The 15,428-nt window shown below is 32.0% G+C and overlaps 3 protein-coding genes across 3 annotated transcripts; all 3 read right to left on the minus strand.

Moving 5' to 3' along the window:
* Positions 1-1,191: 1,191 nt before the first annotated feature.
* LOC114174186 (7-deoxyloganetic acid glucosyltransferase-like) lies at positions 1,192-3,049 on the minus strand. The gene is made up of 2 exons (XM_028058975.2): positions 2,489-3,049; positions 1,192-2,363 (listed from the first exon to the last, which is right to left on the minus strand). The coding sequence occupies exons 1-2, from the start codon at positions 2,991-2,993 to the stop codon at positions 1,417-1,419; spliced, it is 1,452 nt and encodes a 483-aa protein (XP_027914776.1). The 5' UTR covers positions 2,994-3,049; the 3' UTR covers positions 1,192-1,416.
* Positions 3,050-6,409: 3,360 nt separating this feature from the next.
* On the minus strand, positions 6,410-8,388 carry LOC114166713 (7-deoxyloganetic acid glucosyltransferase-like). Its single transcript, XM_028051496.2, has 2 exons — positions 7,736-8,388; positions 6,410-7,540 (listed from the first exon to the last, which is right to left on the minus strand). Exons 1-2 carry the CDS (start codon positions 8,235-8,237, stop codon positions 6,603-6,605), a joined length of 1,440 nt encoding a protein of 479 aa, XP_027907297.1. The 5' UTR covers positions 8,238-8,388; the 3' UTR covers positions 6,410-6,602.
* Positions 8,389-13,187: 4,799 nt separating this feature from the next.
* LOC114174288 (7-deoxyloganetic acid glucosyltransferase-like) lies at positions 13,188-15,000 on the minus strand. Its single transcript, XM_028059104.2, has 2 exons — positions 14,433-15,000; positions 13,188-14,345 (listed from the first exon to the last, which is right to left on the minus strand). Exons 1-2 carry the CDS (start codon positions 14,947-14,949, stop codon positions 13,405-13,407), a joined length of 1,458 nt encoding a protein of 485 aa, XP_027914905.2. The 5' UTR covers positions 14,950-15,000; the 3' UTR covers positions 13,188-13,404.
* Between the last annotated feature and the right edge of the window lie 428 nt (positions 15,001-15,428).

Here is a 15,428-nt window from a genome sequence, read left to right on the forward strand (position 1 = left end):
TATTTTTAAAGAAAATAAAGTGAAGTTATTTAATTATATATATTATATATATATAGAGAAAGTATATGAAAAAAATAAAATAACAAATTCTTTCTCTTATAACATACTTCTTATATCTATCATATATTTTTTATATCTCTTGGTTTTTCACAAATTTTAAAAATTTTAAACATTCTTAATATTTTATATTGTAATTATATGATTCATAATATCCCATGTTGTAATATGACTTTCAAAATTTCATAAGTTCCAATCTCAATTAAGTCTACATCTAACTCTCAAGAGATCAAAATGTCAACTTAAACAAATGTTTGCTGTAAATGACAAATTTAAAAAATTAAAATTTAAAAAATATTAAACATATTTAAAATGAAAAAATTATATTTGACTATATAATTTAATCTTTAAATGAAGTAACTTTATTAAAATTTTCAAGTTTTATAAATAAAAATTATATAATATTAAAATTATTTTTAAAGTTAATTTACAAATATTTATTATAGAAAATACCAACGGAATAAATTTTAGTATTAAATAAAAATATAAAATATTTAAACTTGAATATTATTCTTCAAATATTATTTTTAGAAAATACCTAATAATGGTTTAAATTTAACTTGTCAACATATATAATATTCAATAAATATTTAAAAGTTATTTAATAAATTTATTGCCTGAAGTAAACATTACAAGAAAAACCTAACTACAAATGAGTAAAAACTAATCGTGAGTAATAGAAAATTACAATAAAGGTGCAACATTCCCAAAGTTGTGGTTGATTTCGAAACAACGTGAGAGGTGCAATAATAGAAAAATTGTCTTTTTAGTATATCAAAATTAAGGAAAATAACTTTTGACTACTAAATTTTGACAACTTTCTCTTACAACCTTAGGCGCCTCTTCTAAATGATTTTCTATTTTTTTTATTTTCTCATTCTTAATATTTCAAAATCACATGACACATTATATTGTAAGAGAAAGTTGTAAAAATTTAATAGTCAAAATATCATTATCCAAAAATTAAATATTTGCCTTCACAACAGATTTAAAAGAGTGAAAATATCATTTTCCTCAAAAATCTTTCATTTATGTCACCAAGTAATAATGTTATACCGAGTTACACGGTAAACGTAATATGTTCCTACCTGAATGTGGGAGAGTCTTTAACTAAGCTATTGAAAATGGTAAATGTTTAACAAGTGATTTGGTTAAAGATGATGAAGTGAATACATTTGATTTGAAACAAGCAGTTTTGCTTCATTACCAGTTTGCAGCACATAAACTTCTACCAAAACAGAACCTAACTGCATTTGCAATTGGTTCTTCTAATTAAGGTGGACTGAAACATCACAATGTATGACAGATTAAGTAACGTAGAAGAAAATGCGATCAATATGCAATTGTGCATTTGCTGGTTTAGTTATTTTCCTTACTCACTGATTTTATGTAAGGAATCAACTCTTGCATGCTGGAGTGAGAAGAACCACCAGGACTCACACTCTGGTGAGCCAGCACAGCCATTGCTTGAGCTGATTTCAGAAACTCATCCCTCCTATGAACCATGATATCATTTACCATCTTCTCCACAACATCTCTGTCACAAACATCTTTCATGTCCAATCCAACCTTCCAAACATCACTCACAAACCTGCTGTTAACCTGCTGATCAGCAAAATAGGGCCAACAAATCATGGGCACACCAGCCACCAAACTCTCCAACGTTGAGTTCCACCCACTGTGTGTCAAAAACCCACCAATGGCCTTGTGGGCCAGCACCTCCTCTTGCGGCGCCCACTCCACCATGAACCCTCTCTCTTTAGTCCCTTCCTCCAGCTCTTCCGGTATCCGGTCACCGTTCTCTCTTCCCACCACCAAATCAGGCCGCATCACCCACAAGAACCGTTTCTTGCTGTTAACCAAACCATGCCAAAACTCCATCAGTTCCTGCCTTGTCACGACCGTTGAACTGCCGAAACTCACATATAACACCGACCCTTGAGCCTGAGCGTCAAGCCACGCCATGCAGCTTTTGTCCTCTTCAAAAAAACTATTCCGAATCGAAGGAGTGTCATTTGCTTCATTGGTTTCTGCTTTTCTCACGTTCAAATGGTGGTGGAGAGGGCCCAGGGTGTAGACTTTGGGGAAGTGAAGACGTATCTGAGAGAGGACAAGGCGATCTAACTCCTCAAACGTGTTGAGTATCAACGCGTCTGCTAAAAGTGATTGTTTGGTCTGGAACGAAACCCAGTCAATAGACAAGTTCCCTTTTGTTCCTGGTCTGCAGAAACTAGGGAGATCTCTGCAGCGAAGCAAGTTTTCCATGCCTGGCATATTGCTTATGATGCGATCCATGTCCTCATCTCCTACACAACCAGTAACATTCTTCATCATTAATTAACTATAAACACAATTTTTCTGAAAAGAAGCAATTTTTCTTGTGTTAATACCCGAAGAGAAATGAAAGAGTTGATCGGAGTTCTCCACATACCTCTAATGGGAAGTTCGTTGGTTTTGAAGAGGTTTGGAAGCCAGAAATAAGGCCAGAAGCAACAGGGACTGCTGGTTCGAAAATGAAGGATTGTTATTCGTATCCCTAACTCAGAAGCCAAGTCATTGGAAAGGCTTCCGAAGATGCCATCCTGAATAATGGAGGTAACTTTGGGAATTTCAGGAGTGTGGGCGAGCAGAATATTTCTCAAGAGGGGTTTGGCGTGTAGAGTTGTGGAAAGTATTATGTCGCCCATGGTAGTGTCTCCGGATCCAGGGTGGTTGCCATGGCTGTAGCAATCAGCAATGGTGTTGAAATGGAGCGTGGGGTAGGAGGCTGAGAGAGATTGAATGTCACCGTAACGAGTGAGACGGTTGTGACTACTCTGAGTGTTGAGGAAGGTGACATGGAGATGGTGAAGTGCAAGAAGCTCTGCGAGTTTCAGCATGGGCCGTACATGGCCCTGCAATGGACATGGAAACATCACTACGTGTGCCCCGGCCATTGATCTCCTCCTTAATGGTTTTCTTTTTGACGGTAATAAGCTTGAACTTAGATTACTCAACTACCACCAATTAAAAGTTTGAATACAAACGGTTTATTTATAACCAAGTAATTTTTAGGATCATCTTGGTAAGTATCTAGAAGGATGCACTTTTAACGAGAGAAAATAATATAATTTTATAAGATATAAGAAAAAAATAACCCGTATGGTCCTTGGTTTGGTGTGATTGTCTTATTAAAAGTTGGCTTGGCCACATGTTAATAGCTCGTATACTAAAAGACACGACTTTAAATGTTGAGGAAATCAAGAATACAACAAATAGGACATGAGATTCCATATTTTTATGTTAACAGCGATGAAAATTAAAAAAACACCTATATTATAATATAAAATAATAATATTTTTAGTTAATTTATTTTAGTTTTTAATTTAAAATTCTAATATATATTGTCATGTTATTAAAAAGATTGCAATTTGTTATACTTATTTAAAAGGACGTCAAAGTATTATTTTTTAAAAAGAAAAATGTCGATCTTAAAAACTTGGACGGCATTAACAATGACAGGATTACCCCATATTTTAATAATAGTCTATCACAAAAGAAAATAAAAAAGAAAATAGGACTTTTCGATGAATACTTTACAAATTACAACAATAGATATAATATAAATGATAACCCCGAACTTATAGAAATTTTAAGGGTTAAATATGTTTTAATCCCTCAAGTTTCAGTGAATTTTGAAATTAGTCTATCTTTGAAATTTGATATCAATTTGGTCTTTCATCTCTAGAAGTGTGTACATTTAGTACTTTTTACCAAATTTTGTTAAGTTTATTTGACATTTTAAATGTATTTTATGATAATATTTAAGTTAATATTGAAGCAAAAATGTGTCAAACGGTGTAAACAATTCAAATACTATCATGAAATGCGCTTGAAATGTCAGATAAACTTAATAAATTTGGTAATAAGGATTAAATTCACACATTTCTAAAAATGAATGACTAAATTAGTATCAAGTTTCGAAAATGGACTAATTCCAAAATTCATTGAAACTTGAAAAAGAAAAACGTATTTAACCCAAATTTTAATTAAAACTATTTACAATGCTTTATACTAGTATCTTTATTATATTTTTATTTTTAAATTAAATTATTAAAGCATATTGTTATATTACTCTTTTTCCAGAATTTTGGTACAAGTTTCAAATTTATGGGTAAACCAATCAACTTGATGTAGATTTGTTTTTCTCAGTAGGCTAATTCAATATGAAGAATTAGAGTGTATTGTTGTTTATGAATTCGCTCTTAACATGAACTTGATGAATAGTTCACTTATGTTTTTTTATTCTTACAACAATCTTTAAATCATTAAATTCTCTATTAATATGTATTTTAATCATTAACTTTTCCAATTCTCTCTAAAAATTACATTTTTTTGAACTTTTGTATTTAGAGATTGGATTTTATAGAGATCAAATAGATAAAAAATGGAGAAGAAGATAGACGAACAAGAGACCTTAGAGAGACTCTTCCTAAGAAAATTACCAGTAACATGATTAAAATTAATGAGATTTCTTTCGCATTTTCTTTGAGTTTGTTTACCATTTCTAACTTTTTTTAGGTTTGTTAGTGACACCTTCCCCTTTTGTGGAATGAAGGAATTGAGGAGCCTAGGCCAAGGGAATGTGCTCAACACACCCTCACTTTTAGGGAGACTCTTGAAAGTGGAATATGAGAGTATATTTGGAGGAGGGGACCACTTTTGGACTGAAGACATACTTCCGAGAGAGAAAATGCACTTTTGATGATTTTTGTAATCAGTTCTCGATCAGGATTTCTAAAATATATTAACTAGATGGTCCTCATTTTGTATTATTGTTAGGAGGTCCGAAAATGTCATATTAACAATCAATTTTAGTGACAAAATTATTAGTCTAATCAATTTAGATACCAATTTGCAAAATAAAAAATTATTGGTTACTAAAATAGTCACTATTATTAATAAAAAATTATAATTGCTCACTAGATTGATCACTAATTAATTAGAGACTAATTTAGAAACAAATCTCTTTTGAACAAAAACTTGGGTAATGTTTAGTGACAAATTTTCTTTGCTAGCTAAAATCATGGTAACTAAATTTTAAAAACATATTTAGAGACCAATTATAATTTTTTTATTCATAATAATGACTATTTTAGCAACCAATAATCTTTTATTTTGTAAATTTGTCACTATAGTGACTAACTTTTAATCATTAAAATTGGTTGTTAATAAAGTAGCAGTCACTTCCTGTCTTAATTGCTTTAAACTTTTTTTAACACTAAGACATATATATATATATATATATATATATATATATATATATATATATATATATATATACTAAGTCACCATTAGATAATTTCTCTCTGTAGGATCTTTTACACACAAAATTGCACATTGAATAACTAAGTTCTTTAGACGTGTTACTAATGAAATACAAATCAATCACTTCTTATTGTGATGTTGACAAAATATCAAAGTCTAGGAAGTCATCTAGTATGTGTTATTTAAATGACTTTATGTGTCAAACTATTTTTTTTGTAAGATTTTGTACACATGGTCATGTTCTTAGATCACGTAGTTTCCAAAACAATAAATGGTTACTCCCCGATACGCTATCAATTCTCATTAATTGTTTGACCAAATCGACATTCTTTGATACCAGAAAACCATAATTTAGTACTAAGATAACAACATAGTAATGTAATAGTAACAAACTTAAATTGTTTTCTGTGTACAACTATCTTTTTTATTTTTCATAAGATTTTGTACACATTTCATTGAATTAGATAGTCCTCACACCAATAAATAAATGGTTACTTTGAGTACGCTATTTATTTTCATATTAATTGTTTGACCAATTTCAGTTCACTAATACCACAAAAACATAATTGAAAGGCTAACCCATGTCACATTATCACTAACAAACGTAATTGTATTTTTGTGTACAAGTATGTCTTTTCTGTGTAATAGTATGTCTTTCATTAATTGTTTGAGAAACTCTAATAGTGACAAACTTAAATGTATCTATATAATGTATCTATATATAAGTATCTGTTTTTTGTAAGATTTTATACACATACTTATGATAATTCAATTAAGTATGATCATTCAATTAAATTATACCCATAATTTTAAATGTTTATCCCTAATATTGCTATTAATTTTCATTCGACACCAACATTTCGCTACCATGTGAGTTTCTCATTACCCTATCCCAATCAATCTCTCTTTCGGCATTCGCAAGAACATGACAGGGATACGGGACCCAAGTAAGAAAAAAAGATGAAAAGTGGGAAAGAAGACAGGTGTAAAAAGAAAAAATCAATAATGGAGGACAGGTGTGAGAACTGGTTTAGGAAGAAGAAGATGAAAGGAAAAACATAAGAACAGATACAAGAATGCATATTAAAATATACAGAGGTGCTGGAAGAAGTGCCCATCCTCTGAAAGATCATCTACAGTTGCCACATTTGGAGTTGGTATTAGCTTACGATTCTAACATTTTTATGGTACATTCGACAAATTTATTGCAAGAAGGAAACTTGATGAATTGCGCCGTGTTAATTATTTTCTCCTTTAATGTACTCAATCAAATCGTGGAGACTGGTGTAAGAGGAACCACCTGGACTCACACTCTTGTGTGCCAACATAGCTATTGCTCGAGCTGATTTTAGAAACTCGTCCCTCCTATGAACCATGACATCATTTACCATCTTCTCCACAACATCTCTGTCACAAACATCTTTCATGTCCAATCCAACCTTCCAAACCTCACTCACAAACCTGCTGTTAATCTGCTGATCCGCAAAGTACGGCCAACAAATCATGGGTACACCAGCCACCAAGCTCTCCAGGGTTGAGTTCCACCCACTGTGTGTCAGAAACCCACCAATGGCTTTGTGTGCCAGCACCTCCTCTTGCGGGGCCCACTCCACAATGAACCCCCTCTCTTTAGTCCCTTCCTTCACCTCAGTTGGTATCTCGTCCTCATTGTGTTTTCCTGCAACAATGTCAGGCCGCATCACCCACAGGAACCTCTTCTTGCTGTTCACCAAACCCTGCCAAATCTCCATTAAATCTTCCTTTTTCACAATAGTGCTACTTCCGAAGCTCACATACATCACTGACCCTTCAGGCTGAGCGTCCAGCCACGTCATGCAGCTCCTGTCTACTTGAAAAATACTGTTCTTAAACCTGGGAATCTCCTTTCCTTGGTTGGATTCTGTCTTTCTCGTGATCAAATGGTGGTGGAGAGGGCCAACGGTGAAAACTTTGGAAAAATGATGACGTATTTGGTTGAGGACAGGGCCTTCTAGATCCTCAAATGAGTTGAGGATAAACGCGTCTGCTGCAAGTGATTGTCGACTCCGATCTACATAGGACTCAAAAGTCGAGTTCCCCTGTTTGTTTGGTCGAAAGAAACTTGGAAGATCTCTGCACCGAAGCAAGTTCTCCATTCCTGGCAAGTTTTTTATGATCCGATCCATGTCGTCATCTCCTACAACCACTCACATCATAAGTTCATCTTATATATATTAACCACGTCACTAATGCTCCTGAATCTATACAATTTTTGTGTACTGTATAATATAGTTCCTTCGCAATTTGACTTTAAGAATAAGTACAGTTTTCTAATAAGTCAAAAAGCTGAACCATTAAGAGATTATAGCAGCTATTCAATGTCCTTACATACCTCTGATGGGAAGTTCTTGACATTGGAGGAGCTTTGTAGCAGAGATATAAGCCCAGAAGCAGCAAGAACTAATGGTTCGGAAATGAATGATTGGTATGGATATGTTTAACTCAGCAGCGACGCCAGCGGAAAGGCTTCCGAAGATTCCATCCTGAATAACGCAACTAAGTTTGGGAATTTGAGGAGTGTGGGAGAGCAGAATATCTCTCAAGAAGGGCTTAGCGTGGAGAGTTACGGAAGAAATGAAGTCCCAGATACGGTCTCCGAATCCAGGGTGGCCACCCTCGTCGTAACAATCGGAAAGGGTCTTGAAATGGAGCGTAGGGTAGGATTCTGAGAGAACTTGGATGTCACCGAAACGAGTGAGGCGACTGTGGATGGTGTCGGTGGTGAGGAAGGTGATGCGGAGATTCTGAAGGGCCAGAAGCTCGGCGAGCTTCAGCATGGACACAACATGCGCCGGCAATGGAAGAGGGAAGATCAGCACGTGCGCTTCTGCCATTGAATTTCTGTTCTTCAACTTCGCTTGCTCTCTTCTTATTCGATGCTGTGTTTGATATTGTGGAGATGCAATGTGTTAACAAATAAAATGGACACAGGGGAGATGGTAGTTTCAGGCTCCTTTCAAAGAATACAATCCCACACTTTACTGTATTAATATTTGAATGATCTTAATAAAAATTAACTTTTATATTAATAAAAGTAAAAGATAGATGTAGTCTTATTTTAATGTATATAATGTTAGAATAGGATATGAAAAGAGTGTATTTTGTTTGTTGTACGTGGTGAGAAATTATAATTTTTTGGGGAAATTGTTGATTGAACGGCACTTGCTGAGTTTGTCTGCCAGGCTCTAAGTCGCCACATTTCAACCGTTCGTGTCGCTTTTACCAAAACGTTACAAAAAATATCTGAGAAAACACACCAGAAATCATTCAATAAATTTGGATGGATATGAGAAAACAGACATGCTCTAAGCATCTTCCACAAGTGTGTTTCTTTCAAGAAATAAATTTGAGAAGAATGTAAAGATGAATCTCAATGAATATTAGATGAATATGAATGGATAATTTTTTGTGTTTCTTTAAATAATATTTGAAAGTGGAAGTAAGTGAATTTTGTGATGAAGTTTGTGAGTGATTTAATTGATGTGATAGATAAAAAAATATTAATACATAAAATTATTATTTTATTATTTTAGTTAAAATTAATATATTATTAATATTATTTAATATTACTATAATTATTTATATAATAATAATTAGGTTAATCTTTTCATTGGTCTCTATTTTTGTAAAAAAATATCAAATTAGTCATTTTTTTATTTGTCTCAATTTGGTCTTATGTTTGGATATTTGTTGCAATCAAGTCATTTCCGTTAATAATGTACTAACTACATTAGAAGAATTGTCACGTGTTAGTTTGTGATTTTTTATATATTTTTAATTGTTTTATAATTCCTTTTTTAAATAAAAAATATATTGTCATGTGTCAAGCTGACGTTATGTCACATGATAATAATAATGTGATGTGGTATTGACAGTGTCATGTGTCATTATCACACACCAAGTGTCATTGTCTTAGTCTCTATGTATTTTTATTTTGTCTCACTCCCAATTTTTTTAAAATTGAGCAATTTTATCTATTTCCAAAATCAAATTTAACTTTTGTGCAAATGTTATACAAATATTTTTATTCAATATTTTTAACTTTATTTAAATTTATATTTTACATTGAATTTCATAAAATAAAATAAATTTATCACTTATTTTCAATTCTTATAAATAACTGTATATTTTTAAAAAGTTTAAAACTCAATAATATCTATACAAATGTTTGAGTTGGTTTAAAAATAAAAATTTTATAAATTCATTTTTAAAATTTTAAAATAATTTTAAAGATTTTTTAACAATTTAAAACAAATTAATTTACAATTTGAATACAAATTTAAATAAATTTTAATGTCAAATATAAAAATAAATAAACTTAAAAATATTTAATAAAAATATTTGTTTAATATTTATACAAAAATTAAATTTAGTCTCAATTTGGAGATCGACAAAATAACTCAATTTAAAAAAAAAAAAATTGGAATACAATGGAGACAAAATGAGAACATAGGAACAAAATTGAGACTAATAAAACAATGACACCTTCTGATAGTGACATGTGACACTATTACTAGCAAAACTTTTTAATTTAATGAAAAAAAAATACAAGACACGTAATTTCTCTTTTATCGTGATTAATATATTACTAACAAAAAGGACATAATTATAATAAATTTACCAAAATAGGAACTAAAATGAGATAAATAATAAAAAAAAATGACTTAAAATTTCTTTACAAAAATAAGAACCAATGAAATGATTTAATCTAATAATTATTATATATATATATATATATATTAGTATTTTAAATTTAAAATAAAAAAGATATTAAAATACTAATATATGAAGTTGTAAGTGACTATTATTTCTGTATGCACGTCAAAATGTTGACAAATATTTTTTAAACAAATTATCTGGATAGAGTACTCTGCATCACTCTCCTAATTTTTCTTAAAAGATTTGAACATCGTAGCAAGTCTTAGTTAATGAAAATTTATCGTTAATATAATTAATTTTGAAAAGTTATTTTAAAAATAAGATATATCTCTATGTATTATATTAAACTGATTATTTCTCTAAAAATAAGATATTATTTAGGTTAAAATTAAATATTTTTAACCTCTTAAAATTTTAAAATAATGGTGTTATTGTCTTTTTCGTTTTAGTTTTAAACCAACTCTAATTTTAAATTAAAAATATTTAATAAAAATATGCATTTTAATAAGAATATTCATATAATATTTATATATAAATTAAATTTTGTCTCAATTTGGAGAGGAACATAAATGCTAAATTAAAAAAAAATAGGACCACATTGAAAATAAATAACGAATATTAGAAACAAATTGAATATTAAAACTGACATTAACATGTGACATGATATTGACTAGACACGTGGATTTTTTTTAATTAAAAAAATTAAATTTAAAAAAAATTAAAAAAACCACAAAATGACACGTGGTATGATATGAACTTGACACACGTACATTTTTTTTTTAATAAAAAAATTAAAAATAAAATAAAATGAAAAAAAATCATAAAATGACATGTGACGGTTACTATTCACAGTTCGTTAACTATTTGAACGGTGTCAGTGAAAAGACCAAATAGAATAAAATTGACAATATTAGCACCAAATTAAAAAAGAAAACAAAAGTATGACCAAATTGAAAAAACCCCTGGAAAAATTGTACGATAGTGATTAGAAATTTCGGACTAAAGTGTATTGTTAGTATAACATCCCTGGCTACCCCTCTTCGGGCCCCAGAGGCTATCAGGTGTTACTACAGCCCAATGCACCCCAACCCATCACCCTTCTCCGTCCATTCATATTGGGTGGGTTGTTGCCAGTGGGAATCGAACCCCCAACCTGACCTTTAACACAACTGGTAGCACCACCCAATATGAATGGACGGAGAAGAGTGATGGGTTGGGGTGCATTGGGCTGTAGTAACCTGACAGCCTCTGGGGCCCGAGGAGGGGTAGCTAGGGATGTTACAAAAAAGTTTTTTGGTAGCATCTGCTGGTGAACCATAGGTGTTAAAGGTCAGATTGGGGGTTCGATTCCCACTGACAACAACCCACCCAGTATGAATGGACGGAGAAGGGTGATGGGTTGGGGTGCATTGGACTGTAGTAATCTGACAGCCTTTGGGGCCCGACGAGGGGTAGCCAGGAATGTTACAGTTAGACTCGTCTAATATGTCTTGTTAGACTCATCTGATTAATATATAAAGTAACTAGCGTAATGTATATGTATTGATAAATTTATCTAATTAATGAATGGATAGACTCATGTATATTCATATATTCATCTAATTGAGTATGGACAACTTAATGTGTACATACAAATTAAATTATCCGAAAAAGTGTGAAAAGTAAAAGATCTAAAAACAAAAGTCTTAGTCAATAAAAAAAATGTACACGCAAACTTTTTTTTAATATATTAATTTAATAGACTAAAAAACTAGTTGAATTATATTTATTATAATATTTATAATTTATTTATATATTGTTATTATTATTATTATTATTATATTTTTATTAATAATATATTTCAACTGGTGGTGTATTTAGATATTAAATAATTTTGTTAAAAATTAAAAATAATATTTATTTTTTTAATGTATTTAAAATAATAATTCAGTTTTATTCAAGAATTTTAAATATTACTTTTAAAGTATTTGAAGAGAATAGTTATATAACATTTGTTTTAGAAATTTCTAATTAGTTTTTATATTTAAATATTATGTGTTTTATGTTATGTCTTTTAGAAGTGTATTAATGTTTTACAATCATTATCTGTATGTTTGTCATTGTCATTTGGAATTGTTTTGGAATTATATTAACTTTTTAGTTAAAATCATATGAAATTTGTAATGTTATTTGTTGTGTTTATTCACTATAATATATTATTTCCACTTATTTTTTATGTGTAATTTAATAATAACAAATTAATGTGTTAATGTGTATTATAGTTTACAAATTTAATTTATTATTATTTTGAATAAATAAATCTAAATATTTAAAATGATCCACATAGTTCGAAAAAGAAAATGGATTAAGATACAATTTGTCATATTTTACATATATTTTACTATGTTGAAAGTCTCACATCGATTAGAGATAAAACTAATTCAATATATATATATATATATATATATATATATATATATATAAATAAATAAATAAAAGTGGGTACAAACCTCACCTTATAAGTTAGTTTTGTGAGGTTGAATTAGACCAAAAATCCACTTTTAACAAGTAAGTTGCAAACCTCACCTTATAAGTCTACTTCTAATATGATATTCATAGTATGAATATATCTTGGGTCTGAAAGAATGTGTAAAAACTCTCATTTACATATAGCTTAGTATAGATCATTGATTTTTTTCTAAAAAAAAATAGTATCACTTTAATAATAACCCTTTAAACTCGTCAGAGAGTAAAAAAATAAAGGATGAGTTGTATTATATAATTGTCGTACTACTTAATATTTCAGACAAAATTAAAATATTACGAAACAAAACTTCATGATCAGGCTAAATAAAGAAAGGGATCTTTGATGTAGACACACTAAAAGAATACAAGTTCCAACAATACAGTGTTATCAAATGCATAATATTGCAGAAAACCAATAATCTACTACATATATAGCACTATATAATGGCTATTTAACAGCACAGAGCAATACACTATAGCAACATCAACAATTCAAACCAGCATTGATGGTAAAATAACATCGTCGAAAAAATTGTCCTAAAAAAATTCCACTGAAGGGCAGCAGAATCACAGTCAAAGGACCAATATAGTTATGTCAAAGTAACCAAACCATTGAAATGTTCCAAAACAACTTTCACCGCTTTATCATCATATTCCTGTGTATAAATAGAGTTATACACGCAAAATGAGATGATGAAATCAGAAGAACCAAAATTACATCAAGATGTGACAAACCCCACCCCAACCCAAAAACCAAAAGCTGCATTTATTTGGTGAGAACGGTAAAAGGAACTTAAGGGGCCACCTCGCTGCCATGCTTACAAGAAGTGTGCAGTGTTAATTATTTTTCCTGCCAACTGATTTAATGTATTCAACCAAATCTTGGAGACTGGAGTAAGAGGAACCACCTGGACTCACACTCTTGTGAGCCAACGTAGCCATTGCTTGAGCTGATTTCAGAAACTCCTCCCTCCTATGAACCATCACATCATTTACCATCTTCTCCACAACGTGTCTATCACACAAATCTTTCATGTCCAATCCAATTTTCCAAACCTCACTCACAAATCTGCTGTTAATCTGCTGATCCGCAAAGCATGGCCAGCAAATCATGGGCACACCGGCCACCAAACTCTCCAAGGTTGAGTTCCACCCACTGTGTGTCAAAAACCCACCAATGGCCTTGTGTGTCAGCACCTCCTCTTGTGGCGCCCACCCCACTATGAACCCCCTCTCTTTAGTCCCTTCCTCCAGCTCAGCCGGTACCCGGTCACCGTTGTCTTCTCCGGCCACCATATCTGGCCGAATCACCCACAAGAACCTCTTCTTGCTGTTCACCAAACCGTACCAAAACTCCATGAGCCTCTCCCTTGTTACGGTAGTAATGCTACCGAAGCTCACATATAGCACCGATTGCAACGGCTGAGAGTCAAGCCAAGTCAAGCAACTTCTATCCGCTTCCCAGAAAGAAGCCGTGGACGGCGTCGTTTTGGCGTCGGATACTCTTCTGGAGTTCAAGTGCGCATGGAGAGGACCAACGGCGAAGACACGGAGAAACTTGAGACGCATTTGTGACAATAGAGGACCATCTAGATCCTCGAAAGTGTTGAGTATGACTCCTCGGGCTCGAAGTGTTTGATGGCAATCAAAGACCGTGGATTTTAAAGGATCTACTTGGTTGGATTCTGTTCCTCGATAAAAACTTGGGAGATCTCGACATCGGATAATGTTTTCCATGCCTGGAAGAGCGGTTATGATGCGATCCATGTCTTCCTCTCCTTCAATAAGTTTCGATTCAGTTCTCATCGTATTATCAAGCATGATAATTTATAACAAATAGATTATAACTTATAGTTTTATTATACCTCTGATTGGAAGTTCGTTGGATTCAAAGAGATTTGGAGCACAGAACAAAGCCCAGAAGCTTGAAACACTGATGGCGCGAAAATGAATGACCGGTATCCCAACCTCATCCGCCACGTCAGCGGTGAGGCCTCCGAGGAATCCGTCACCAATGAGGCACGTGACCTTGGGCTTGGCAGCAGTTTTGGAGAGAAGAATTTCTGTGAGGAGAGGTTTTCCATGCGAGTTGAAGAAAGAATAGAGGTCAGCGAAAGCGTTGTTATTGGAACGAGGGTGATGATCAGGGAGGCCATCGGAGATGGACTTGAATTCGAGGTTGGGGTAGGTTTGTGAAAGAGAGTGGATGTCGGCGAAACGGTAGAGGCGGCGGTGGATGAAGTCGGTGGTGAGGAAGGTGATGTGGAAGTGATGCAGAGCTAGAAGCTGTGCCAGCTTCATCATGGAGTTTACGTTGCCTTGCATTGGTCCTGGTAAGAGGAGCACATGGTGTCTACCTGCTGCTGCTTCTTCTTCTGCCATATGATTCTCTCTCCACAGAGATGCAACAGCTAGAGCAGCTATCAGTTGTTTATATATTCTTCATTCAAAATATACTTTATTTACATTTTTCAAGTCAAATAATTGCTATACACCTAATTTATTAATATATGAAGATTTGGTACCATAAAAAATCCACACATACATATTTTTAAATACTAACACGTGTTATTTTTAATTTTTTGTTTATTTCAATGTCATTACACACAACTCATTTAATATTTTGTTCAAAATAACCCTACCATATTTGTAATTTACACAATTACCATTCAATTAATACTTTAAATATTTTATCTTATTTTTAAAATGTCCCTCTATACATATTTCTATTATTCTATTTATTACTTTTATTATAATTTTATTATTATCAAAATTATAATAATTAGTATTATTATTTATTAACTTTATTATTAATAATAATAATATTATTTATTTACATTATTACTTTTATTATTATATTA

Source organism: Vigna unguiculata, chromosome 2, assembly GCF_037176805.1.
Source record: "Vigna unguiculata cultivar grain cowpea cultivar isolate G323 ecotype 2 chromosome 2, ASM3717680v1, whole genome shotgun sequence".
Lineage (NCBI taxonomy): Eukaryota > Viridiplantae > Streptophyta > Magnoliopsida > Fabales > Fabaceae > Vigna > Vigna unguiculata.